At 47.4% G+C, this 26,541-nt stretch overlaps 2 protein-coding genes across 2 annotated transcripts; both read left to right on the top strand.

Moving 5' to 3' along the window:
* Nucleotides 1–964: 964 nt before the first annotated feature.
* On the top strand, nt 965–8,834 carry LOC100489081 (phospholipid scramblase 2). Its single transcript, XM_031899618.1, has 8 exons — nt 965–1,064; nt 4,258–4,296; nt 5,099–5,232; nt 5,339–5,366; nt 6,357–6,538; nt 7,486–7,647; nt 8,007–8,135; nt 8,536–8,834. The coding sequence occupies exons 2-8, from the start codon at nt 4,284–4,286 to the stop codon at nt 8,599–8,601; spliced, it is 714 nt and encodes a 237-aa protein (XP_031755478.1). The 5' UTR covers nt 965–1,064; nt 4,258–4,283; the 3' UTR covers nt 8,602–8,834.
* A 5,548-nt stretch (nt 8,835–14,382) lies between these two features.
* Nucleotides 14,383–26,045, top strand: plscr4 (phospholipid scramblase 4). The gene is made up of 7 exons (XM_002942874.5): nt 14,383–14,538; nt 15,216–15,296; nt 17,200–17,227; nt 17,713–17,897; nt 21,433–21,588; nt 21,841–22,002; nt 25,278–26,045. The coding sequence occupies exons 2-7, from the start codon at nt 15,249–15,251 to the stop codon at nt 25,314–25,316; spliced, it is 618 nt and encodes a 205-aa protein (XP_002942920.2). The 5' UTR covers nt 14,383–14,538; nt 15,216–15,248; the 3' UTR covers nt 25,317–26,045.
* The last annotated feature ends 496 nt before the right edge of the window (nt 26,046–26,541 follow it).

The raw sequence follows: 26,541 nt of genomic DNA, 5'->3' as shown, positions 1-26,541 counted from the left end.
TGGGGGGGTAAGAGGCAGGGTAGGCACCTGCCTAGGGCGCAATCACTGGGGGGGGCGCACTTCTCAGGAGAAAGATTTTTTTTTTGTTTCATCTTTAGTGGGTTCACTTACCCTTTAATAGTAGGAGGGATCGTTAATACAGGGCTCTCCTGCCTGCTCCAACCCCCTCTGCACATGTTCTGTATGTGTATATGGGCAGCTACACACAAGTGTCATCTTGGCAACAACTGGCGGCAGCGCTAACTTTATTTTCGCTTATTTAAACATTGTTTCTGGGGTTTTTTTTCGGAATATTTGCTTTTGTTTTTCATGTTACATATTTATATTTACACAAGTTCTACTCATTAATGTGTTGCAATATTTCTTTATTAAAAACTGAAAAAGGAAAATGTTAAACTGGGGAGGGGGGGGGGGCACTGAGTGGATACCTTGCCTAGGGCGCCAAATACCTTGGGCCGGCCCTGGTAAGGGGGGGTTGGATTCCTTAGCGCCCCCCCCCCCCCCCCCCGCAAGCACAAGGTCTCCTTCCCCTATAGTTCTGCCCCATGTGCAGCAGAACCGGACCCGTCTGGCCCAGACAATAGAACTTACTGTGCGGAATTAGCGACAATTAACAACAAACTTTGTTACAGAATTGTTACTTTGTAGCCAGTTTGGCTTTGTGTTTCCTCCGTTAGACTGACCCCTAGTGGCCAGGAATGGACACGCCCACCCCTAATCTGATGGGAACCCCCTGTTAACCCCCTAAGTCCCGGAATGTTTATCTGCGCTGCCCCCGGTGCTGCCCCAGAGCATTTATAGTTGGTTGTATTGACTGGCGCCAGTTAGTATAAAGGCCAATATTGGACCGGCAGTACCGGTACCGTATGATTATTATATAATAGAGTCTCTATCCTCCCAGCTCTGCCCCTTTATCCCTGCCTCACCCTGCCAGTCCCTCCCCATTGGCTACCTGCCTATCTGCCCCTCCTTCTGTTTTGTAGCAGAAGCCACACCCCATGTTCCAGAGCAAAACTGTCATTTTGGAAAGTTCTTCTAATTCCTCTGACGGGAAACTCTCAATTGTAAGTTTGTTTATAAACCCCTTGTTTCTGTATCACTCCCCCCATATTGTATCCCCACTCTGTAACTCCTCCTATTAATCTTTATACCCCCCATAGCTCCTCCTATTGCTCCATATACCCCTCCCAATAACTCCTCCTATTGCTCCATAAAACCCCTCCCTATAACTCCTCCTATTGCTCCATATACCTCTCCCTATAACTCCTCCTATTGCTCCATATACCCCTCCCTATAACTCCTCCCATTGCTCCATATACCCCTCCCTATAACTCCTCCTATTGCTCCATATACTCCTCCCAATAACTCCTCCCATTGCTCCATATACCCCTCCCTATAACTCCTCCTATTGCTCCATAAACCCCCCCTATAACTCCTCCTATTGCTCCATATACCCCTCCCTATAACTCCTCCCACTGCTCCATATACCCCTCCCTATAACTCCTCCTATTGCTCCATATACCCCCTATGACTCCTCCTATTGCTCCATATACCCCTCCCTATAACTCCTCTTATTGCTCCATATACCCCTCCCTATAACTCCTCCTACTGCTCCATATACCCCTCCCTATAACTCCTCCTATTGCTCCATATACCCCTCCCTATAACTCCTCCCATTGCTCCATATACCCCTCCCTATAACTCCTCCTATTGCTCCATATACCCCTCCCTATAACTCCTCCTATTGCTCCATATACCCCTCTCTATAACTCCTCCCATTGCTCCATATAACCCTCCCTATAATTCCTCCTATTGCTCCATATACCCCTCCCTATAACTCCTCCTATTGCTCCATATACCCCCTATGACTCCTCCTATTGCTCCATATACCCCTCCCTATAACTCCTCCTATTGCTCCATATACCCCTCCCTATAACTCCTCCTACTGCTCCATATACCCCTCCCTATAACTCCTCCTATTGCTCCATATACCCCTCCCTATAACTCCTCCCATTGCTCCATATACCCCTCCCTATAACTCCTCCTATTGCTCCATATACCCCTCCCTATAACTCCTCCCATTGCTCCATATACCCCTCCCTATAACTCCTCCTATTGCTCCATATACCCCTCCCTATAACTCCTCCCATTGCTCCATATTCCCCTCCCTATAACTCCTCCTATTGCTCCATATACCCCTCCCTATAACTCCTCCCATTGCTCCATATACCCCTCCCTATAACTCCTCCCATTGCTCCATATACCCCTCCCTATAACCCCTCTCATTGCTCCATATACCCCTCCCTATAACTCCTCCTATTGCTCCATATACCCCTCTCTATAACTCCTCCCATTGCTCCATATAACCTTCCCTATAATTCCTCCTATTGCTCCATATACCCCTCCCTATAACTCCTCCTATTGCTCCATATACCCCTCTCTATAACTCCTCCCATTGCTCCATATAACCTTCCCTATAATTCCTCCTATTGCTCCATATACCCTCCCTATAACTCCTCCTATTGCTCCATATACCCCTCTCTATAACTCCTCCCATTGCTCCATATAACCTTCCCTATAATTCCTCCTATTGCTCCATATACCCCTCCCTATAACTCCTCCTATTGCTCCATATACCCCTCCCTATAACTCCTCCTATTGCTCCATATACCCCTCCCTATAACTCCTCCTATTGCTCCATATACCCTTCCCTATAACTCCTCCTATTGCTCCATATACCCCTCACTATAACTCCTCCTATTGCTCCATATACCCCTCTCAATAACTCCTCCTATTGCTCCATATACCCCTCTCTATAACTCCTCCCATTGCTCCATATAACCTTCCCTATAATTCCTCCTATTGCTCCATATACCCCTCCCTATAACTCCTCCTATTGCTCCATATACCCCTCCCTATAACTCCTCCTATTGCTCCATATACCCCTCCCTATAACTCCTCCTATTGCTCCATATACCCTTCCCTATAACTCCTCCTATTGCTCCATATACCCCTCACTATAACTCCTCCTATTGCTCCATATACCCCTCACTATAACTCCTCCTATTGCTCCATATACCCCTCTCAATAACTCCTCCTATTGCTCCATATACCCTTCCCTATAACTCCTCCTATTGCTCCATATACCCCCCTATAACTCCTCCTATTGCTCCATATACCCCTCTCTATAACTCCTCCCATTGCTCCATATACCCCTCCCTATAACTCCTCCTACTGCTCCATATACCCCTCCCTATAACTCCTCCTATTGCTCCATATACCCCTCCCTATAACTCCTCCCATTGCTCCATATACCCCTCCCTATAACTCCTCCTTCTGCTCCATATACCCCTCCCTATAACTCATCCTATTGCTCCATATACCCCTCCCTATAACTCCTCCTATTGCTCCATATACCCTTCCCTATAACTCTTCCTATTGCTCCATATACCCCTCCCTATAACTCCTCCCATTGCTTCATATACCCCTCCCTTTAACTCCTCCTATTGCTCCATATACCCCTCCCTATAACTCCTCCTATTGCTCCATATACACCTCCCTATAACTCCTCCCATTGCTCCATATACCCCTCCCTATAACTCCTCCTTCTGCTCCATATACCCCTCCCTATAACTCCTCCTATTGCTCCATATAACCCTCCCTATAACTCCTCCTATTGCTCCATATACCCTTCCCTATAACTCCTCCTATTGCTCCATATACCCCTCCCTATAACTCCTCCTATTGCTCCATATACCCCTCCCTATAACTCCTCCTATTGCTCCATATACCCTTCCCTATAACTCCTCCTATTGCTCCATATACCCTTCCCTATAACTCCTCCTATTGCTCCATATACCCCTCCCTATAACTCCTCCCATTGCTTCATATACCCCTCCCTGTAACTCCTCCTATTGCTCCATATACTCCTCCCTGTAACTCCTCCTATTGCTCCATATACCCCTCCCTATAACTCCTCCCATTGCTCCATATACCCCTCCTTATAACTCCTCCTTCTGCTCCATATACCCCTCCCTATAACTCCTCCTATTGCTCCATATACCCCTCCCTATAACTCCTCTTTCTGCTCCATATACCCCTCCCTATAACTCCTCCTATTGCTCCATATACCCCTCCCTATAACTCCTCCCATTGCTCCATATACCCCTCCCTATAACTCCTCCTATTGCTCCATATAACCCTCCCATTTTTTACTCACTGTAGATTAAATGCCTAGATTAACAATTATTTTTCTAGGTCATAACAAGACCTGTCTTTTAAAGATGACATCACCAGGTAATGACATCATCATATATGTTTTGATCTCAGTTCTGATAGGCTTCTCATTTTGGGTTCCCTGCATCAGCTGTGGCATTTACACCCCCTACATTTCATCCTATAATCACCCTAAATACATCAACATGGACAGTGAGTGAAGCCAAAGCCTGTTTGGAGCTGGAGAAAGGGGAGGGGCAAAGTTTGGGAGGTAACTGAGTTCGAGGGAAGGACGGGTGGGTCAGGGGTTTGGGGGAAGTGGAAGTGTATGGGGAAAGGCAATTTATTTCATTTGGTTGAGAAGAAATAGAATTGGGGTGCGGTGTGAGCTGGGGTCTCATTGGGGAACATGGATGAAGTCAAGATCAAGTAACTGGTGGGAGGGGTGAGGTTTAGTGGTACTGAAAGGACTTTCAGGGATTGGTTGATAAAGGCAGAGGCTTTTAAACAGCCAGTCTCAGGACTGGGGGCAATATGAGATGATGGGGAAGAGTTTTCTACACCAGATATGGGGGGAACTAAAAGACATGAGTAAAAACTCATCATTCCATGGGGGCTACAAGGAGGACCTCGTTGGCCTCTTTTCTACATGTTGGCTTTATACATTCTGGGTTGTTTGTACATTTATATTTGCCCTCAGCCATTAAACCAAATTCTTCGAAATGTCAAAACTAAAGCATAAATAGCCAATTCCAACTGTTCCATAGTCTTCGTCCAAAGGGTATTGGTCAGATGTTGGCCATGGGAATCTACTGGCCAGAGCTTTGCAACCTTCTTCTGTAACATCATTAGTAATCTGACTGCATGTTCTTCCTCATCGTAGACTTCAAACCTTCATTGGAGCAGCCCCCAGGTTACAATACAATTGCTCCATACGCCCCACCAGACCAGTATCCCCCAGTTGCCCAACACTTGGCTACAACAGGTGCAAGTCCTGGATCTGAACTCCTCGCCCAGGTAACCTGTCTATGAATACATCCATGTATGTCTATAACCATATTAACACAATATATGTATAAATAACACGACTTTAGATGTATAACAATGAGTCATTGCCTTGCAGATAAACCAGTTGTCCATACGGGAGAAATGTAAGAAAACATCTGTATTGTCAGTTATTTTCCCCATTGAATCGTATTCTCTATCCTTCTCCTTGTTCTCTCTCAATCTTTGGGCTTCTTCCACCTGGTTTTCTCCTCACTGATTCCCCCCGGCCCCTTAGATTCTTTCCTCTTGCTTTATATGTTACTTCTATTTACTTCTTCTTCCTTTCTCTAGGCTTCCACTTAGAGTTCCCCTTCCTCAGTCTTCCCAGCCTCCAGGATTCTTTTCTTCTGCCTGGTTTGTCTTTTCCTTGATCTCCTGTCCATTATCTCCCTTGGCCTCCTCTGCCTCATCTTCTCCTCCATGGTTTTCCTCTGCCTTAATCTCGTTTCCCTTGGTTTCTTCTTCCTGAGCTTCTTAAGCCTTAACCTCCCCATCATGAATGTCCATGCTTAATATGTGTATTGCCCTCTGCAGATATGGACACCTTCTTTCTCAAGCATGTAGAGTGTCCTTAATAGACTGAAAATAACTTGACCCCTGTGCCCCAGCACAGACTGATCCCTGCTCTAGGCTTCCACTTAATGAGTTTCCCTTCCTCAATCTTCTCAGCTTCCAAGTTTCTTCTCTTCTGCCTGGTTTGTCTTTTCCTTGATCTCCTGTCCATTATCTTCCTTCCCCTGGGTCTTCCTTGGCCTCTTCTACCTCATCTTCTCCTCCATGGTTTTCCTCTGCCTTAATCTCTTTTCCCTTGGTTTCTTCTTCCCGAGCTTCTTAAGCCTTAACCTCCCCATCAGGAATGTTCGTTTAAAGTTCATGCCTAATATGATGAAGAGAAGTAAGTTCAAAGGCAACTTTTAATTGTCTTCATTTATGTTCCTTCAGTGTTCTTTAAGGTCAGGATGACTGATAAACAGAGTTTTGTCTCTTCCTCCCTCTTCCTTTCCAACACCAAATATCCCTTACTTCTAAGAGAGGGCAAGGAACCACCCCTTTGTAGTTATTCCTCCCCAGACCCAGTTCTCCTGTTCTCCCAGTTAAAGTGTCGCAGGGCTGGGGACGTTCCTTCGACGTGCTGAATTCAGACGGACAGCGGATCTTCCAGGCAGAGCAGAGCGCTCATTTTTGTGGTCCGGTCTTGGATGTGAATATCCGAGACAACAGCGGGAACGAGGTGATGGAATTCATCGACACCTGCAAGTGTTCCTGCTCTAGGGAGGTGAGGAGTTGCCCCATGATCCGCTCTACATACAACGATATATATGTACCCATACACTGCCAGTCAAATGTTATTGAACTTCTGGGCTTCACATGAGCTTATCAGTGCCTCGTACAGAGCAGAAAGTTCCAGAATGGCCATTAATTTCTGAGATATAGGGACAACATTAGCTAAGGAAACAATCATCTTGGACTCATCAAAATACCTTCCTTCACCTTGCAGTGATCCCAGCAGAACCAGCTCTGGGCACTGTGTCAGGTAAAGACTCAAGGTTTTTGTCTAAAAGTTCCTTCAACCACGGGGAGTGACCTTCTCCCGTTGGCTCTTTATACCAGAGGGCATAGCTTGGTGCTGAGGAACATTGTGGTCGCTCCTTTGACTTTAAAGCCAACAAACCATAATGCTGCCTCCTCCATGCTTGACTGTTGCTTTTGAACATTAGAATTCATTCCCTCAACCAATCAATGACATAGAAAAACTAATTGCAATGACCTACAAATGGATTCATCAGCCTGCAATACCATTTTCATTCAGTAGGAACCAAGTTCTTGTGCTTCTTAGCCCTCTTCAGTGGCCTAAGAGAGGTTTCCGAGCTGCTATGTGACCCTTTAGCCCTCCTTACTCACGTTGCACTCATTCAGTGGCCCCTTGACACCCAGTGAGACTTCTGTTCCACAGGCTGATGGCTCACATCTACTGCACCTTCCATCTAATCTTGTCCTTCACCTGCCAGTTCTTATACAACCATCTTGATGCCATTTGATGTTGCCCATTTCTAATTAGATCCATATTATTTAGGAAATCATACAATTCACAGACATTTCTTACATTACATGGGGAAGTTTAAAGGGCACCTTAAGGCGTTCAAACCCATTTGACTGGAGGTGTAAGGAGAATCTTTCTCAACTCAAGTCCGAATGTATCTGCTGTGTCTCATTCATTGACAGATGGAAGTCTACTGGCCCCGGGGATTCCCTGTAGGTTACGTCACGTTGCACTGGAACCAGATGGTCACCCACATGTCCATAATGAACTCTGCCAAACAGACCGTCCTGCTCATCATTGGACCAAGTTTCCGCAGTGGCATCTTCGGGAATTCATGCTTTGAGGTGACACAGAAATGATCTTTGCCCGTGCCCGTTCCTATGGCTTTCCATTTATCCATGGAACTTGGGTGCTAAAACTGTCTTTTCTATAAGGACCAATAATAAGTCTAATTCCACTACTTCCAAATGTGTATTGCCCTCTGCAGATATAGACCCCTAACTTTCTCAAGCATGTAGAATGATCCCTTTGTGATCTCTTTGTGCCCCCATTTCCCTGGCCCAACCTGTCCATTATGTTATACACCAGTCTGTACTGAGCAACAGATCCTCAACCCTTGCTCCGAACCATGTCTCGTTCCTACTCCCAGGGACATTTCTAGTCCTTGTGAGATACCTTCTCATGTGCGGTATTCTATCCCCAGGTAAAGTCCACAGATGAGCAGCACGTGGTGGGAGTTATCCGACACGAGAACGAGAGCTTTAGTGTCTCTTTCCCGTTGGACCTTGAGGTGGCCATCAAGGCAGTGTTACTTGGAGCCTCTTTCTATCTGGTGAGGAGATATAGCCGTTGTCATGAGGTCATAACTGTCAATACTGTCTACACTGCTTGGTACTAAGGCTGAGGATGTTTAGGCCACCAAAGATGGGCCATTTTCCCAATATAAACTAGAGGAACACTGGCCAAGGAATTAACCCTACTAATCTCATTGTTAGCTCTCTCGCTAGCTCTCTAGTTCCCACTCCTAAATCATCTTATCTAGGCCTCACTCATGGATTCTCGCTGAGGTCTCCATCCTTGGGTCCTCATCCTACATCATGGTCTTCAGACACATCCTCCAAGAGGGGAAGCCAAAAGAACAAAATGGCTACTCTCTGCCATTATATACTCACTAGTGATAACCTGACAGTTCTGTTAATTTCTCCGTATTTATTTCTCTGTCTCTTATTCAGGACGCAATTATTTACCAACAGAGGCGCCGTGTGCAGCAGCAGCAGCAAAGAAGAAGAAGAACCTAAAGATCCAGAAACAATAAGATCCTGTATTAAACGTTAATACTATTGTGCCTACAGTGCATATGTATAATATATTCTCTACATAACCCTGTGCCTGTAGCCCCAATACACTATATGCCAATGGTCTTATGAAATATATACACAGTAATACAAGTAATATTCTACATATACTTCAATGAATGAAGTTCAAAAAAGTAAAGCACTCAAAATAAAATAAATCTCAATATTTTATTAAGTGCAATACTTTTTTTTAAAAACTTTTTGGATCTTTTTAAAACCCCAGGCAGTTTATTTTTAAAGTAGGAGAAGGTCAGTAAGGTAGGACTAGCTAATGTGAGGGCTAGCTCCTGTAATAGCCCACTCTAGGGGTGACAGATAGGGTTAGGCAGGAGGCCTCAGTAGGAGGAGAAGGTCAGTAAGGTAGGACTAGCTAATGTGAGGGCTAGCTCCTGTAATAGCCCACTCTAGGGGTGACAGATAGGGTTAGGCAGGAGGCCTCAGTAGGAGAAGGTCAGTAAGGTAGGACTAGCTAATGTGAGGGCTAGCTCCTGTAATAGCCCACTCTAGGGGTGACAGATAGGGTTAGGCAGGAGGCCTCAGTAGGAGGAGAAGGTCAGTAAGGTAGGACTAGCTAATGTGAGGGCTAGCTCCTGTAATAGCCCACTCTAGGGGTGACAGATAGGGTTAGGCAGGAGGCCTCAGTAGGAGAAGGTCAGTAAGGTAGGACTAGCTAATGTGAGGGCTAGCTCCTGTAATAGCCCACTCTAGGGGTGACAGATAGGGTTAGGCAGGAGGCCTCAGTAGGAGGAGAAGGTCAGTAAGGTAGGACTAGCTAATGTGAGGGCTAGCTCCTGTAATAGCCCACTCTAGGGGTGACAGATAGGGTTAGGCAGGAGGCCTCAGTAGGAGAAGGTCAGTAAGGTAGGACTAGCTAATGTGCGGGCTAGCTCCTGTAATAGCCCACTCTAAGGCCCAGAGGCAACATGGGAGATTGGGCAGGACTTGCACAATATCTGGGCCCCAACCAAAGAGCAGATCTAAATTAAATGTATTTCCAGTAATCAAAAAATGTTATCTCCTGGCAAAATCTCCCTCCTCCCCCTCCTTCTCTTCCTCGTGCTCTTTCCTGTTATGTTTCATAAGTCAGAAAGTGGCAAAGGGAGAAAATTCATAGACTGGTTCAGCTGCCAGGTAAGGAGTTACTATATAGCTCTGCACTGGGTATGGGGGAGGGGCTGGCACTGCTGCTGCCTGCACTGTACCTCTGTTGGGTCATCTTGTCATGGAGCTGTAGCCTGTGTCAGATGGTTGAATGTTAATAACTCTCTCAATGACTTCATCTTCTGTGAACAAGCAGGGTGAGATGTCCATCACTACCACCAGAAAACATGGCAAGATGTCCATTAGTACCACCTGGTCTTGTCAATCTTCTGCAGAAAACATGGCAAGATCTCCATCGGTACCACCTGGTCTTGCCAATCTTCTGCAGAAACATGGCAAGATATCCATCAGTACCACCCGGTCTTGCCAATCTTCTGCAGAAACATGGCAAGATGTCCATGAATACCACCTGGTCTTGCCAATCTTCTGCGGAAAACATGGCAAGATGTCCATGAGTACCACCTGGTCTTGCCAATCTTCTGCAGAAAACATGGCAAGATGTCCATGAATACCACCTGGTCTTGCCAATCTTCTGCAGAAAACATGGCAAGATGTCCATGAATACCACCTGGTCTTGCCAATCTTCTGCAGAAAACATGGCAAGATGTCCATGAGTACCACCTGGTCTTGCCAATCTTCTGCAGAAAACATGGCAAGATGTCCATGAATACCACCTGGTCTTGCCAATCTTCTGCAGAAAACATGGCAAGATGTCCATGAGTACCACCTGGTCTTGCCAGTCTTCTGCAGAAACATGGCAAGATGTCCATGAATACCACCTGGTCTTGTCAATCTTCTGCAGAAACATGGCAAGATGCCCATCGGTACTACCAGGTCTTGCCAATCTTCTGCAGAAAACATGGCAAGATGTCCATCGGTACCACCTGGTCTTGTCAATCTTCTGCAGAAAACATGGCAAGACGCCCATCGGTACCACCAGGTCTTGCCAATCTTCTGCAGAAACATGGCAAGATGTCCATAGGTACCACCAGGTCTTGCCAATCTTCTGCAGAAAACATGGCAAGATGTCCATGAGTACCACCTGGTCTTGTCAATCTTCTGCAGAAAACATGGCAAGATGTCCATCGGTACCACCAGGTCTTGTCAATCTTCTAAATTTCTTCTAAATATTATCCAAAATGTAATAGACAACCATAAGAAAGAATGAAGATGCTCAGTTACATTAGACATTAAGGAGATAAGGTGGGAGGAGGATGAGGATGGTACAACAGGGTAATTGAGGCAATTGATGTTCACAGAAGGGCAGTGATTGATATGAGTAAGGCTCCTGTGCATGAGTGGAAGGGACCAACAAGATTTAGAAAAATTCTTCTATATCTCTATATACAGTAAATACCCCCCTCACAGTAGAACAAGGACCAATGAGGATCCAAATCTGAATAAAAAAACACAATGACCTTTGAGTGGAATCTCAACATTTATTTTTATACATTTATAACATGCAATGAATTGTATAAACATGGCGGAAGCTGTAGTCTGGGGTTACTGGTGGCCTTCACCATTATATTGTGTATCAGCCTATGGTCTATGTGTGTTTGTGGGGGGGGGGTCATTAGCTCCATCGTTAGCTGTAATCGTAATTAGTTACCTAAACTGGAGACAGAAGTGAAGAAGATTCCAGAACAATGGTCACCGACACCTACAGTTTATGGTCAACATTGATGGGTTTCCATTCTAGGTAAGTGGCCTAACTAATGATCCTCCCCCATTCTAGGTAAGTGGCCTAACTAATGATCCTCCCCCATTCTAGGTAAGTGGCCTAACTAATGATCCTCACCCAGGGATTATCCATGCATACCCAGAATGCAGCATGAAGGGGCTGAGCAAAGGAGGCGGTGAAGGTGTGTAAGTGCCTGATTGGCTCGCTCAGCTCATAGAAGGACAGACGTCCGGCCTCGTAGTCCAATGAGATCCTGATTCTCCTGCAGGAAGGGACGTGGGGTAAATACGTGTCCTTCCAGTCGTGTCTCACCGAGTAGGTCTTGCACCCTCGGCACAAACACCAGGACTTGTCGTTATTCCCAATCCAGGAATTCTCCCCGCCCCTCTCTATACTGGGATAGGCCACGCCCACCCTCCAACTCCCGGACTCACTGACCTCCACCTCCCAGTAATGTCGCCCCGAGGGGAAGCTCCTGGTGCTCAAAGCCTGAGGGACCTGGAACCTGCGTGGGGTTTGGGGGCGACCCTGGTCCGTTAGTGAGGGGGAGGCGCATTTTTCATCCAATGTTACGGACAGATAATTCCCGGCCGTGTTTATATCCAGTACCAGGTCCATAGCCTCCTCCCAGTAGATCCTCCCCTTTACCCCAGTCACAATCTGATCCAACCCTGTGAGTAATGTCTCTGAGATCAGAACCACATCCAGATCCCCTACAGCCGGGACCTTTATACCCTCCCTCCCGCTGCCCCCAGTATCTGCCCCCTCAGCCCCAACTGGTTCCAGTAGGACAGTGAGTGGATCCACCATGTTGCACATCTCCTCAATGTGATGGATCTTCCCAGACAGCTCGTCCTTCTTTATCTCCAGCTGTTGGATCAGGTCATGGAGTTGGATAAAAAGCTCCTCTTTCTGCCTGGAGATGTCACTCAGGAGTCGCTTCTCTAGGGCTTCCAGACTTTCCATGGGGCCCCCAATTTGGCCAATGACTCTCTCTGTCCCACCAGCTGCCACTTTGCTCCTGCGCTCTCTTTGGGCCCCTCTCTCAGTCTCCTCTCTCTCTGGGCTCAGTTTCTCCAGAACTTTCCTCAGTTTCTCCTTCTTCTTCTCAGAGGCCTCACTCATAAGCTCCACCCTGTGGCCCCGGTGCCCCCCGGCCAGGCAGCAGGACACACAGACAGGGGCCCCATCCTCACAGCACTGATACTCTAGAACCTTGTTATGGGCAGAACATTTTCTGTTCCCAAGGGCAGTGGTGGGATCTGTTGGTTGATGTTCTTCAGACTTTCTATGGACCCCCACGTGGCCATCGCACAGGAGATCACGGGCACAGTAAGGGCAGTAGATCCTACTTTCCCCCAGATCCAGCTGAGCAGAAAGGAATCGTTCCGCTATGTTCCCCAGAGTTCTGTTCCTGCTCAGGGTGGGACGTTCCGGATACTCGGCTCTGCACTCAGGGCAGGAATAAGCCCCAGATGCCCCCAGGGTGCCCCACGTTCTCCCAATGCAGCCCCGGCAGTAGTTGTGGCCACAGGGCAGGGTGACGGGATCTGTATAAACGCTCAGGCAGATGGAGCAGTTCAGCTCGGCTCTCAGATCAGCAGTCGCCATCGCTGGGAACTGGGAAAACTTTTATAAGATGCCCCCTCCCCCTCCCCCCACAGGGTGTGGCAACTTTGCCTTAGTTAACCCTATAGGACTCATTGGGGGTTATGTAACAAAAGGCACTAAGTTTGCCCAGGAGCAGTAACCCAATAGCAACCAATCAGCAGGCAGAATTTACTGGTCATCTGATTAAAAGCAAACATCTTATTGGTTGCTATGGGTTACTGCTCCTGGGCAAACTTAGTGCCTTTTATTACATATGAGGGATTCTCGTATAGTTCAACCCCACATATCCCAGCATGCATTATATTTCTAATCTTTCTATTCAGTCCCTCCCCTATTCATATATCAGTCACTCCCTGGTTACTAAGGTAATTTGAACCCTAGCAACCAGATAACTGCTCCAAACTGGTGGGGTGTATTAGGGTTAGGATTAGGGTGTATTAGGGTTAGGGGTTAGTAACCACTCCCTGGTTACTAAGTTACTGGTTACTAAATTACTCCCTGGTTACTAGGGTTAGGATTAGGGTGTATTAGGGTTAGGGGTTACTAACCACTCCCTGGTTACTAAGGTAATTTGAACCCTAGCAACCAGATAACTGCTCCAAACTGGAAGGGTGTATTAGGGTTAGGATTAGGGGTTAGTAACCACTCTCTGGTTACTAAGGTAATATGAACCCTAGCAACCAGATAACTTCTCCAAACTGGTAGGGTGTATTAGGGTTAGGATTAGGGGTTAGTAACTACTCTCTGGTTACTAAGGTAATTTGAACCCTAGCAACCAGATAACTGCTCCAAACTGGAGAGCTGCAGAACAAAAAGTCAAATAATGAAAAATCTACCACTAATAAAAAAAATAAACGAAGACCAATTGCAAATTGTCTCAGAACAGCCCTCTACATCGTACTAAAACTTAACTCAAAGTTGAACAAGTTTGGAGTTTCAGCAGTTATCTGGTTGCTAGGGTCCAAGTTACCCTAGCAACCAGGGAGCGGTTTGACTGAGAGACAGATATATGAATAGGGGAGGGGCTGAATAGAAAGATAAGGAATAAAAAGTAACAATAACAATAAAACTGGAGCCTCACAGAGCAATAGGGTTTGGCTGCCGGGGTCAGTGACCCCCATTTGAAAGCTGCAAAGAGTCAGAAGAAGAAGGGAAATAATTTAAAAAATATAAAAAATTATTATTATTATTAATAATAATAATAATAATAATAAAGACCAGTGATGAGCGAAATGTTTCACCAGACATGAACGTGGAATTTGTTTTCCGAGGGAATAGAATGTTGCAGTGTTGTTACGTTGCCCCCTAGTGGCCGAGGCCGCATTGCAGGGTGTTTATCTCCCTCCCATTCTCCTTCTTTATGAGGGAAATAAGTAACTTCCATTTCGCGTCCCTGTTCCTGGATTCCGGAGCGGCTCCGGCGTTAGGGAAGGGCAAATATTCCTCTCTATCTCCTGATAAGCAGCGTTTGTGCATTCCCAGTGTGGGTAAGTTCCGCTATTGCCCCCCCCCGCTGGCAGTGGGTGTGCCCGACTCCAGGCAGTCGGGGCAGAGAGGGGGCACCCAGCCGCTATCACAGCAATGGGAGTCAGAATTTGGTGCAAGGTGGTGAACATATGTGTGGGATCTGCTAGGCAGCCATGTTAAAGGGGAACTTAACCCTCAAAATGAATTTGCCACATTTTATATACTGTAGTTACAGAACCGGCCACAAGTTACTGAAACGGCCACAAGTGTCAGCACCTCAGTAGCAGCAATGATCCAGGGCTTCCAACTTGTCACGGGGGGGGGGTCGCCATCTTGGAAGGTGTCAGTGACACTGCACGTGCTCAGTGGGCTCTGGGCGGCTGTTGGGAAGCCGAGCTTAGGGGTCGAGCAGAAAATGAGGTTTGTTTGTCTTGGGGGGCACAGACCTTCCCTGCTAATGGGCTGGAACGGAACCACAGAACATAATATAAAACATTTCTGCCCTACTTCTTTTAGGCTTTAGTTCCCCTTTAAAACAACTGCCGGTTGGGAAACTGTCATAACGATTTCACAATTTCATGAGTTGAACAATTTCCCCCCCCCCCGATCATTTCCTGTTATTCAGAGTAATATTCTCCCCCGGGGAGGCATTTTGCCTGGGTTTGTGCCGATCATTTCATTTATCTCTTGGCCTCAGCCCACAGGGTTCCCATAACCTCCCCCAGGCAGAATGGCAGGAACCCCAGTGATACCCCCCGGTCTGGAGAACCTCCTGCAGGTGAGAAGCTGAACTATCAGGTTGTGCCTTGTTTGCCCCGGGGAGGGGGGGAAATGGATCCATTGTATATATTACCCCCGAGATTGGGTACTGTGGAACAAACAGACTCATTGCCCCTATATATTACCCCCGAGGTGGGTATTGTGGAGCAAAGAGTTTATTGTCTGAGGGAACCAGAGGTTGGGCCTAGGTGGGAGGGACAGGGAAGCTCTCTGGGGTGAGTCCCTTGAGGTTGGGCCTAGGCGGGAGGGACAGGGAAGCTCTCTGGGGCGAGTCCCTTGAGGTTGGGCCTAGGCGGGAGGGACGGGGAAGCTCTCTGGGGCGAGTCCCTTGAGGTTGGGCCTAGGCGGGAGGGACGGGGAAGCTCTCTGGGGCAAGTCCCTTGAGGTTGGGCCTAGGTGGGAGGGACAGGGAAGCTCTCTGGGGCAAGTCCCTTGAGGTTGGGCCTAGGTGGGAGGGACAGGGAAGCTCTCTGGGGCGAGTCCCTTGAGGTTGGGCCTAGGCGGGAGGGACAGGGAAGCTCTCTGGGGCGAGTCCCTTGAGGTCGGGCCTAGGCGGGAGGGACAGGGAAGCTCTCTGGGGCTAGTCCCTTGAGGTTGGGCCTAGGTGGGAGGGACAGGGAAGCTCTCTGGGGCAAGTCCCTTGAGGTTGGGCCTAGGTGGGAGGGACAGGGAAGCTCTCTGGGGCGAGTCCCTTGAGGTTGGGCCTAGGTGGGAGGGACAGGGAAGCTCTCTGGGTGAGTGCCTTGAGGTTGGGCCTAGGTGGGAGGGACAGGGAAGATCTCTGAGGCGAGTTCCTTGAGGTTGGGCCTAGGTGGGAGTGACAGGGAAGCTCCCTGGGGCGAGTCCCTTGAGGTTGGGCCTAGGTGGGAGGGACGGGGAAGCTCCCTGGGGCGAGTTCCTTGAGGTTGGGCCTAGGTGGGAGGGACAGGGAAGCTCTCTGGGCGAGTTCCTTGAGGTTGGGCCTAGGTGGGAGGGACAGGGAAGCTCTCTGGGGCGAGTCCCTTTAGGTTGGGCCTAGGCGGGAGGGACAGGGAAGCTCTCTGGGGCAAGTCCCTTGAGGTTGGGCCTAGGTGGGAGGGACAGGGAAGCTCTCTGGGGCAAGTCCCTTGAGGTCGGGCCTAGGTGGGAGGGACAGGGAAGCTCCCTGGGGCGAGTTCCTTGAGGTCGGGCCCAGGTGGGAGGGACAGGGAAGCTCTCTGGGGCGAGTCCCTTGAGGTCGGGCCTAGGTGGGAGGGACAGGGAAGCTCTCTGGGGCAAGTCCCTTGAGGTCGGGCCTAGGTGGGAGGGACAGGGAAGCTCCCTGGGGCGAGTTCCTTGAGGTCGGGCCCAGGTGGGAGGGACAGGGAAGCTCTCTGGGGCGAGTCCCTTGAGGTCGGGCCTAGGTGGGAGGGACAGGGAAGCTCCCTGGGGTGAGTCCCTTGAGGTCAGGCCTAGGTGGGAGGGACAGGGAAGCTCTCTGGGGCGAGTCCCTTGAGGTTGGGCCTAGGTGGGAGGGACAGGGAAGCTCTCTGGGGCGAGTTCCTTGAGGTTGGGCCTAGGTGGGAGGGACAGGGAAGCTCTCTGGGGCGAGTCCCTTTAGGTTGGGCCTAGGTGGGAGGGACCAGTGGTGTAACTAGATGTTACTGGGCCCCACAACAAATTCAGTTTTGGGGCCCTAAAAACATGGTATGTTGGCCTGTCCTACCAAGATATATTGGAATTGCTCGTTCATAAGGGTCTTGTTGGACCCCTTACACTCCAGATGTTCCTCGGCTTGGCTCCTTGCAAGGTTGAGATGTTCTTGTACCTTGGAAAGGGAGGCGGTTGGGTCCTTGTGGGCAAGAGATTGTCTTGCCTGGATCAGTGGAAGGGAAATACTCTAAAGCTTTACATCTTCCTGATTTCTTTCTTTGACTTTACAGATGGATGAGATTTGGATCAAACAGACACGTAAGTTGGCTGCCATATTGCCCAGAAGGTCTAAGAACTTGACTTTGCCCCTTTGGCTGGTTCCTCATGTGACCCACAGCCCATGTTACCCTGGGCATTTCCAGAAGGTATAAAGGGGGTCAGGGGTTACATTTTATCGGAGATGGGTGCTTGGATTATCCAATGGGGCTTGTCCTTTGCTGCTCATAGAAGTGGGATTGAAGCTTCATTTTATTGCGTGATTATTGGCTTTGGTCTCTTTTTCTGGGGCAGAATCAATGCTAATGGTCTCCTTGGTGCAACCGTCTTCGCTCGTCTCTTTCTGTATTTTTATTGGATATTTATTGAGAGTTCCTCAGGGGCAGGGCATTAACATTTTCTAATCATTGAATACTTTGTACTCATTGCCTTTCAACTGTTCATGGGGGTTTCCTTGGCTCGTGCATTGCTTTGCTTGCTCATTGGTTGCTTGGTTCCTCAGGGATTAATATTCTACCCAATTGCAGGACACAGCACATTTCAGAACCACTGCACGTACGATCTTCTAACCCCGAGTGGGGCCTTGTTGTACCGCGCTGAGGAGACAAGGGAATGCTGTGGGCCTCGCTTTGATGTATCGGTCCAGAACCTCCACGGGCAACAAGTTCTTTCTCTTCTTCTGCCTTCCTCCTATTGTACCTGGGAGACTCAGGTAATGACTCTGGGGCAGGTCATTCTCCCTCCACTAATAAATCCCCCATTTTAGATTGACTTACCTGCAGCGATGGAAGGTTTCAATATATGGGACTGATGTGATAGTTTATAGAACCATAAAAGAATTGGCCACCAGGAAGGAAGACTTTAGGGTAAGGAACCATAAAGGAATTGGCCACCAGGAAGGAAGACTTTAGGGTGAGGAACCATAAAGGAATTGGCCACCAGGAAGGAAGACTTTAGGGTGAGGAACCAGAAAGGAATTGGCCACCAGGAAGGAAGACTTTAGGGTGAGGAACGTTAAAGGAATAGGCCACCAGGAAGGAAGACTTTAGGGTGAGGAACCACAAAGGAATAGGCCACCAGGAAGGAAGACTTTAGGGTGAGGAACGTTAAAGGAATAGGCCACCAGGAAGGAAGACTTTTGGGTGAGGAACCAGAAAAGAATTGGCCACCAGGAAGGAAGACTTTAGGGTGGGGAACCAGAAAGGAATAGGCCACCAGGAAGGAAGACTTTTGGGTAAGGAACCATAAAGGAATAGGCCACCAGGAAGGAAGACTTTTGGGTAAGGAACCATAAAGGAATAGGCCACCAGAAAGGAAGACTTTAGGGTGAGGAACCATAAAGGAATAGGCCACCAGGAAGGAAGACTTTAGGGTAAGGAACCATAAAAGAATAGGCCACCAGGAAGGAAGACTTGAGGGTGGGGAACCATAAAGAATTGGCCACCAGGATGGAAGACTTTAGGGTGAGGAACCATAAAGGAATAGGCCACCAGGATGGAAGACTTTTGGGTGAGGAACCATAAAGTAATAGGCCACCAGGAAGGAAGACTTTAGGGTGAGGAACCATAAAAGAATTGGCCACCAGGATGGAAGACTTTAGGGTGAGGAACCACAAAGGAATAGGCCACCAGGAAGGAAGACTTTAGGGTGAGGAACGTTAAAGGAATAGGCCACCAGGAAGGAAGACTTTAGGGTGAGGAACCATAAAGCAATTGGCCACCAGGAAGGAAGACTTTTGGGTGAGGAACCAGAAAAGAATTGGCCACCAGGAAGGAAGACTTTAGGGTGAGGAACCATAAAGGAATAGGCCACCAGGAAGGAAGACTTTTGGGTAAGGAACCATAAAGGAATAGGCCACCAGGAAGGAAGACTTTTGGGTAAGGAACCATAAAGGAATAGGCCACCAGGAAGGAAGACTTTTGGGTAAGGAACCATAAAGGAATAGGCCACCAGGAAGGAAGACTTTAGGGTGAGGAACCATAAAGGAATAGGCCACCAGGATGGAAGACTTTAGGGTAAGGAACCATAAAAGAATAGGCCACCAGGAAGGAAGACTTGAGGGTGAGGAACCATAAAAGAATTGGCCACCAGGATGGAAGACTTTAGGGTGAGGAACCATAAAGGAATAGGCCACCAGGAAGGAAGACTTTTGGGTAAGGAACCATAAAGGAATAGGCCACCAGGAAGGAAGACTTTTGGGTAAGGAACCATAAAGGAATAGGCCACCAGGAAGGAAGACTTTTGGGTAAGGAACCATAAAGGAATAGGCCACCAGGAAGGAAGACTTTAGGGTGAGGAACCATAAAGGAATAGGCCACCAGGATGGAAGACTTTAGGGTAAGGAACCATAAAAGAATAGGCCACCAGGAAGGAAGACTTGAGGGTGAGGAACCATAAAAGAATTGGCCACCAGGATGGAAGACTTGAGGGTGGGGAACCATAAAGAATTGGCCACCAGGATGGAAGACTTTAGGGTGAGGAACCATAAAGGAATAGGCCACCAGGATGGAAGACTTTTGGGTGAGGAACCATAAAGTAATAGGCCACCAGGAAGGAAGACTTTAGGGTGAGGAACCATAAAAGAATTGGCCACCAGGATGGAAGACTTTAGGGTGAGGAACCACAAAGGAATAGGCCACCAGGAAGGAAGACTTTAGGGTGAGGAACGTTAAAGGAATAGGCCACCAGGAAGGAAGACTTTAGGGTGAGGAACCATAAAGCAATTGGTCACCAGGAAGGAAGACTTTTGGGTGAGGAACCAGAAAAGAATTGGCCACCAGGAAGGAAGACTTTAGGGTGAGGAACCATAAAGGAATAGGCCACCAGGAAGGAAGACTTTTGGGTAAGGAACCATAAAGGAATAGGCCACCAGGAAGGAAGACTTTTGGGTAAGGAACCATAAAGGAATAGGCCACCAGGAAGGAAGACTTTTGGGTAAGGAACCATAAAGGAATAGGCCACCAGGAAGGAAGACTTTAGGGTGAGGAACCATAAAGGAATAGGCCACCAGGATGGAAGACTTTAGGGTAAGGAACCATAAAAGAATAGGCCACCAGGAAGGAAGACTTGAGGGTGAGGAACCATAAAAGAATTGGCCACCAGGATGGAAGACTTTAGGGTGAGGAACCATAAAGTAATAGGCCACCAGGAAGGAAGACTTGAGGGTGAGGAACCATAAAAGAATTGGCCACCAGGATGGAAGACTTTAGGGTAAGGAACCATAAAGTAATAGGCCACCAGGATGGAAGACTTTAGGGTAAGGAACCATAAAAGAATAGGCCAGCAGGAAGGAAGACTTGAGGTGAGGAACCATAACAGAATTGGCCACCAGGATGGAAGACTTTAGGGTGAGGAACCATTAAGGAATAGGCCAACAGGAAGGAAGACTTTAGGGTGAGGAACCATAAAGGAATAGGCCACAAGGACGGAAGACTTTAGGGTGAGGAACCATAAAGTAATAGGCCACCAGGAAGGAAGACTTTAGGGTGAGGAACCATAAAGTAATAGGCCACCAGGAAGGAAGACTTTAGGGTGAGGAACCATAAAGTAATAGGCCACCAGGAAGGAAGACTTTAGGGTGAGGAACCATAAAGAAATTGGCCACCAGGAAGGAAGACTTTAGGGTAAGGAACCATAAAGGAATTGGCCACCAGGAAGGAAGACTTTAGGGTGAGGAACCATAAAGGAATTGGCCACCAGGAAGGAAGACTTTAGGGTAAGGAACCATAAAGGAATTGGCCACCAGGAAGGAAGACTTTAGGGTGAGGAACCATAAAGGAATTGGCCACCAGGAAGGAAGACTTTAGGGTGAGGAACCATAAAGGAATTGGCCACCAGGAAGGAAGACTTTAGGGTGAGGAACCAGAAAGGAATAGACCACCAGGAAGGAAGACTTTAGGGTGAGGAGGGAGAGCTGACAAGGCTAAAACCTGAACTTTATGAGAGCTTAAACTAAGCTGAGTTCAAGTCCAGACTGCAAGAACTCTAACACTGAAGGAGTAGAAGGTTCTAAAGGATTTCCTTTTCTCTTTGGCCAAGCAAACAAAGGGATCCCAAATCCAATGGTATGTGGAAGGAGTACTAGCCCTTCTGGCTTTAACCAAAGTGATAATTACCAAATCTGAACCCCCTTGTTGTCTCAATCTGACCTTCTTACCTTAATTCCGTCATTTATTAGATTATTCCTTTTTTTCTGAACAACTCCCTTACCATGTTGAGTAACACTGTGGCACCATGCTGACCCCCAGTTGCAGGTCTTCTCGGGCACTGGAACGCTCCTTGGGTACATCAATAAGACTTGGGCGAGTATGAACTTCACTATCCTGACGCCCACCAGAGAGAAGTCCCTGGAAGTGCAAGGCCCCGGCTGGGGCGGTGGGTTCATGTCTGATGTCAACTTCCAGGTATGAGTTGACATGTGAACTTACTACACATTAGAAGACATTAGTAATAGCTCTCTGTTAGCTGAGTAAGGTATGAGCAAGGTATGAGTATGGTATGAGCAAGGTTTGAGTAAGGTATGAGTAAGGTGTGAGTAAGGTATGAATAAGGTATGAGTAAGGTATGAGTAAGGTATGAGTAAGGTGTGAGTAAGGTATGAGTATTGTATGAGTAAGGTATGAGTGGAAACCTTGACCACTTCTTTATCCTTCCAGGTGACCATGTACGGCAGCCATGCAGCCTTTGGCTTGATCACTCGTGTCTGGAGAGGGGTGAAGAAGGAATTTTTTAGCCCAAACGACTATTATGCAATAAAGTTCCCTCGTGACCTGGATGTGAATGTGAAAGCTCTGTTGGTGGCCTGCACCATTTATATTGTAAGTACGCAGAGGGATTCCGAGGGGCAAGAGGTTGGGTATTTACATGAAGATCAAACACGGGCTGATCCAATCCTTTGGGTCTGGGTCAATAATCAAATTATAATGGGGACTTATGCAGTCAAATCAGAAGAAGGGCCAGTGGTCAACTGGTATTCTGAGATCTGCCAGATAGATATTTGGCTAATTTTCAGCAGCTTATAGAGGCCCATGTATGGCCAGCTTATGACAAAGGCCTAAAAGTAAACCATAGGACTAATCATTAAGTCAGATACATACCTTCCAGTGTTATAAACTGGGGGGATGCAGGAGTTTCATGGGTACAGGCTTTATACCTCAGAGGGCAAGAAGAAGAGTATTTTGCAATTGTTTCATATTTACTCTAATTTTCCTTTATGGTCATCACCATACATAGTCAATTCATGTGGGTAGCTGTCCCTGTTCAGTGAAAACCATTAAGGAATAGGCCACCAGGAAGGAAGACTTTAGGGTGAGGAACCATAAAGGAATTGGCCATCAGGAAGGAAGACTTTAGGGTGAGGAACCAGAAAGGAATAGGCCACCAGGAAGGAAGACTTTAGGGTGAGGAACCAGAAAGGAATAGGCCACCAGGAAGGAAGACTTTAGGGTGAGGAACTAGAAAGGAATAGGCCACCAGGAAGGGAGACTTTAGGGTGAGGAACTAGAAAGGAATAGGCCACCAGGAAGGAAGACTTTAGGGTGAGGAACCAGAAAGGAATAGGCCATCAGGAAGGAAGACTTTAGGGTGAGGAACCAGAAAGGAATAGGCCACCAGGAAGGAAGACTTTAGGGTGAGGAACCAGAAAGGAATAGGCCATCAGGAAGGAAGACTTTAGGGTGAGGAACCAGAAAGGAATAGGCCACCAGGAAGGAAGACTTTAGGGTGAGGAACCAGAAAGGAATAGGCCACCAGGAAGGAAGACTTTAGGGTGAGGAACCAGAAAGGAATAGGCCATCAGGAAGGAAGACTTTAGGGTGAAGAACCAGAAAGCAATAGGCCACCAGGAAGGAAGACTTTAGGGTGAAGAACCAGAAAGGAATAGGCCACCAGGATGGAACACTTTAGGGTGAGGAACCAGAAAGGAATAGGCCATCAGGAAGGAAGACTTTAGGGTGAGGAACCATAAAGGAATTGTCCACCAGAAAGGAAGGCTTTAGGGTGAGGAACCAGAAAGGAATAGGCCACCAGGAAGGAAGACTTTAGGTTGAGGAACCAGAAAGGAATAGGCCACCAGGAAGGAAGACTTTAGGGTGAGGAACCAAAAAGGAATAGGCCACCAGGAAGGAAGACTTTAGGGTGAAGAACCAGAAAGGAATAGGCCACCAGGAAGGAAGACTTTAGGGTGAGGAACCAAAAAGGAATAGGCCACCAGGAAGGAAGACTTTAGGGTGAGGAACCAAAAAGGAATAGGCCACCAGGAAGGAAGACTTTAGGGTGAAGAACCAGAAAGGAATAGGCCACCAGGAAGGAAGACTTTAGGGTGAGGAACCACAAAGGAATAGGCCACCAGGAAGGAAGACTTTAGGGTGAAGAACCAGAAAGGAATAGGCCACCAGGATGGAAGACTTTAGGGTGAGGAACCAGAAAGGAATAGGCCATCAGGAAGGAAGACTTTAGAGTGAAGAACCAGAAAGGAATAGGCAACCAGGATGGAAGACTTTAGGGTGAGGAACCAGAAAGGAATAGGCCACCAGAAAGGAACACTTTAAGGTGAGGAACCATAAAGGAATTGGCCACCAGGAAGGAAGGCTTTAGGGTGAGGAACCAAAAAGGAATAGGCCACCAGGAAGCAAGACTTTAGGGTGAGGAACCAGAAAGGAATAGGCCACCAGGAAGGAAGACTTTAGGGTGAAGAACCAGAAAGGAATAGGCCACCAGGATGGAAGACTTTAGGGTGAGGAACCAAAAAGGAATAGGCCATCAGGAAGGAAGACTTTAGAGTGAAGAACCAGAAAGGAATAGGCAACCAGGATGGAAGACTTTAGGGTGAGGAACCAGAAAGGAATAGGCCACCAGGAAGGAACACTTTAGGATGAGGAACCATAAAGGAATAGGCCACCAGGAAGGAAGACTTTAGGGTGAGGAACCATAAAGGAATAGGCCACCAGGAAGGAAGACTTTAGGGTGAGGAACCATAAAGTAATAGACCACCAGGAAGGAAGACTTTAGGGTGAGGAACCATAAAGTAATAGACCACCAGGAAGGAAGACTTTAGGGTGAGGAACCATAAAAGAATTGGCCTCCAGGAACGAAGACTTTAGGGTGAGGAACCATAAAGGAATAGGCCACCAGGAAGGAAGACTTTAGGGTGAGGAACCATAAAGGAATAGGCCACCAGGAAGGAAGACTTTAGGGTGAGGAACCATAAAGGAATAGGCCACCAGGAAGGAAGACTTTAGGGTGAGGAGGGAGAGCTGACAAGGTTAAAACCTGAACTTTATGAGAGCTTAAACTAAGCTGAGTTCAAGTCCAGACTGCAGGAACTCTAACACTGAAGGAGTAGAAGGTTCTAAAGGATTTCCTTCTCTCCTTGGCCAAGCAAACAAAGGGATCCCAAATCCAATGGTATGTGGAAGGGGTACTAGCCCTTCTGGCTTTAACCAAAGTGATAATTACCAAATCTGAACCCCCTTGTTGTCTCAATCTGACCTTCTCAACCTCCAGGCCGCCAAGCTGAGGGTTAGACGATTTGGGTGAAGGGGCTTTAGCAGATCTCTCACGTTAGGCAGGACAAGAGGTTTGTAGAGTGTGAGATCCTTGAAGAGAGGGAATTTCCCCCTCCCATCTCTGTGTAATCTGAGCTACCAGCAGCCAGAGCTGCAGCAGGAAGCTACTGAGACCAAGTTAAAATGGCTGACATCTTAAACAAACAGAAGGAGCAGCTAGGGCTGTTACTCAGGCAGTTAAAGCTTTCTGCAGAATAAATATAGGGTTCTAGGTGCCTAATATAGGGTTCTAGGTGGCACTAATGTGGCAAATCTATTGCCAAAATGACTTTCCTTCTCCTTTAATCTGATCTGGTGAGGACTCAAGTCACTAACCTGCCAACAGAAAGAAAGGGGGGTGCGAAGGAACAGGGACCCCAATGTGTTTATAACACTGCCTTTGACCATAACTGGGAAAAGATTTCCACCCCCAATCAGAATTTACAGTTAATGGAAGTATAAATCGGCGGCACTCCTGCCCCCCCCGGGGGTGGCTTTTCCAGGCCCTCAGATACTGAGTCATTCTTTGTCATGTGTTTCTCTTGCAGGATTTTACTTATTATGAAGCAAGAAATCGAAGGTCCTGATTGGCCCTGGAGAACGTTTAAGCCTCAGTGAGAAGAGGACTTGGGTCGGCTGGGGCACATGTATGGGGCAAATGTATAGTTTGGGGTCACAATGATGTCCTCCCTTACCCCAATCACATCTCTGGGCCATGGATTTGTTCTTTACTTGCCCCGGGCCACCCTGACCCCCCACCCTTACCTTCAGGAGCTTCGGTGCAGGTTAAGGGAAGGGAGAGGCCATGGTGGATCTAAATGCCCCAATATGGGGTAATTGCAATGTTGTTGTGTTCTTATCCTACCACCCAGCCCCTGCTTTCCAAAGGCCACGCCCAGTAACGCTAAGCCACGCCCTTCATGTCACCTCTTCCCACCCACTTCCAGGTCCGTGATCCAGGATGACAGAATGAAAATGAAGACAATTGGGGGGTTACTGGTGGGCTGCCTCGTGCCCCAGGAAGGGGCAAGTTACACACAGTATATTGAGTTATATTGCACTGGGTTTATATAAAGCTTTAATAGACTTTAACCAAAAATGTCCTGTAGCCTCAATAAATATCTGTATTCTTTGTATCTTGACATTTTATAGCAGAAATAGTCACTTTTACTAGAAGGGGTCACTTTCATGTTAATAAATGGGTTCATTTGTTGGAGGCTGCCCTTGATGTATTTAGTTGTTTCTCTGTGTATTTATAGTGGAAAAGCAGCTGCCGCCTCTCTCTGTATATTTACAATAAATCTGTTTATTTACAATAATTGCATTTTATTACACTCCCCGCGCGCCCAGGACATTTTGGGTTCCACTTATTTGGTTCCTATTGGGTTTTGGATTTTATATAAAATGGGTTATTAACCTTCGAGTTAACTTTCAGTAGGATGTAGAGAGGGATATTCTGAGACAGTTTGCAATTGGTCTTCATTTTTTATTATTGGTAGTTTTTGATTTATTTAACTTTTTCTCCAGTTTGGAATTTCAGCAGTTTGGTTGCTAGGGTCCAATTTACCTTAACAACCAGGGAGCGGTTGGAGAAATGGATTGATATATGAATAGGGGAGGGGGCTGAATAGAAAGATAAGGAATAAAAAGTAACAGTAACAATAAAACTGGAGCAATGGGTTTTGGTTGCCGGGGTCAGCGACCCCCATTTGAAAAAAAGGCAAATAATTAAAAAAATGATTATAAAACTCTGCTCTGATTACTGCAGACTGGACATGTCTCTATTCATGTTGCTGCCCCTTGAACCCTGGC

Source organism: Xenopus tropicalis, chromosome 3, assembly GCF_000004195.4.
Source record: "Xenopus tropicalis strain Nigerian chromosome 3, UCB_Xtro_10.0, whole genome shotgun sequence".
NCBI lineage: Eukaryota > Metazoa > Chordata > Amphibia > Anura > Pipidae > Xenopus > Xenopus tropicalis.
This window is presented reverse-complemented; position numbering and strand designations above follow the sequence as displayed.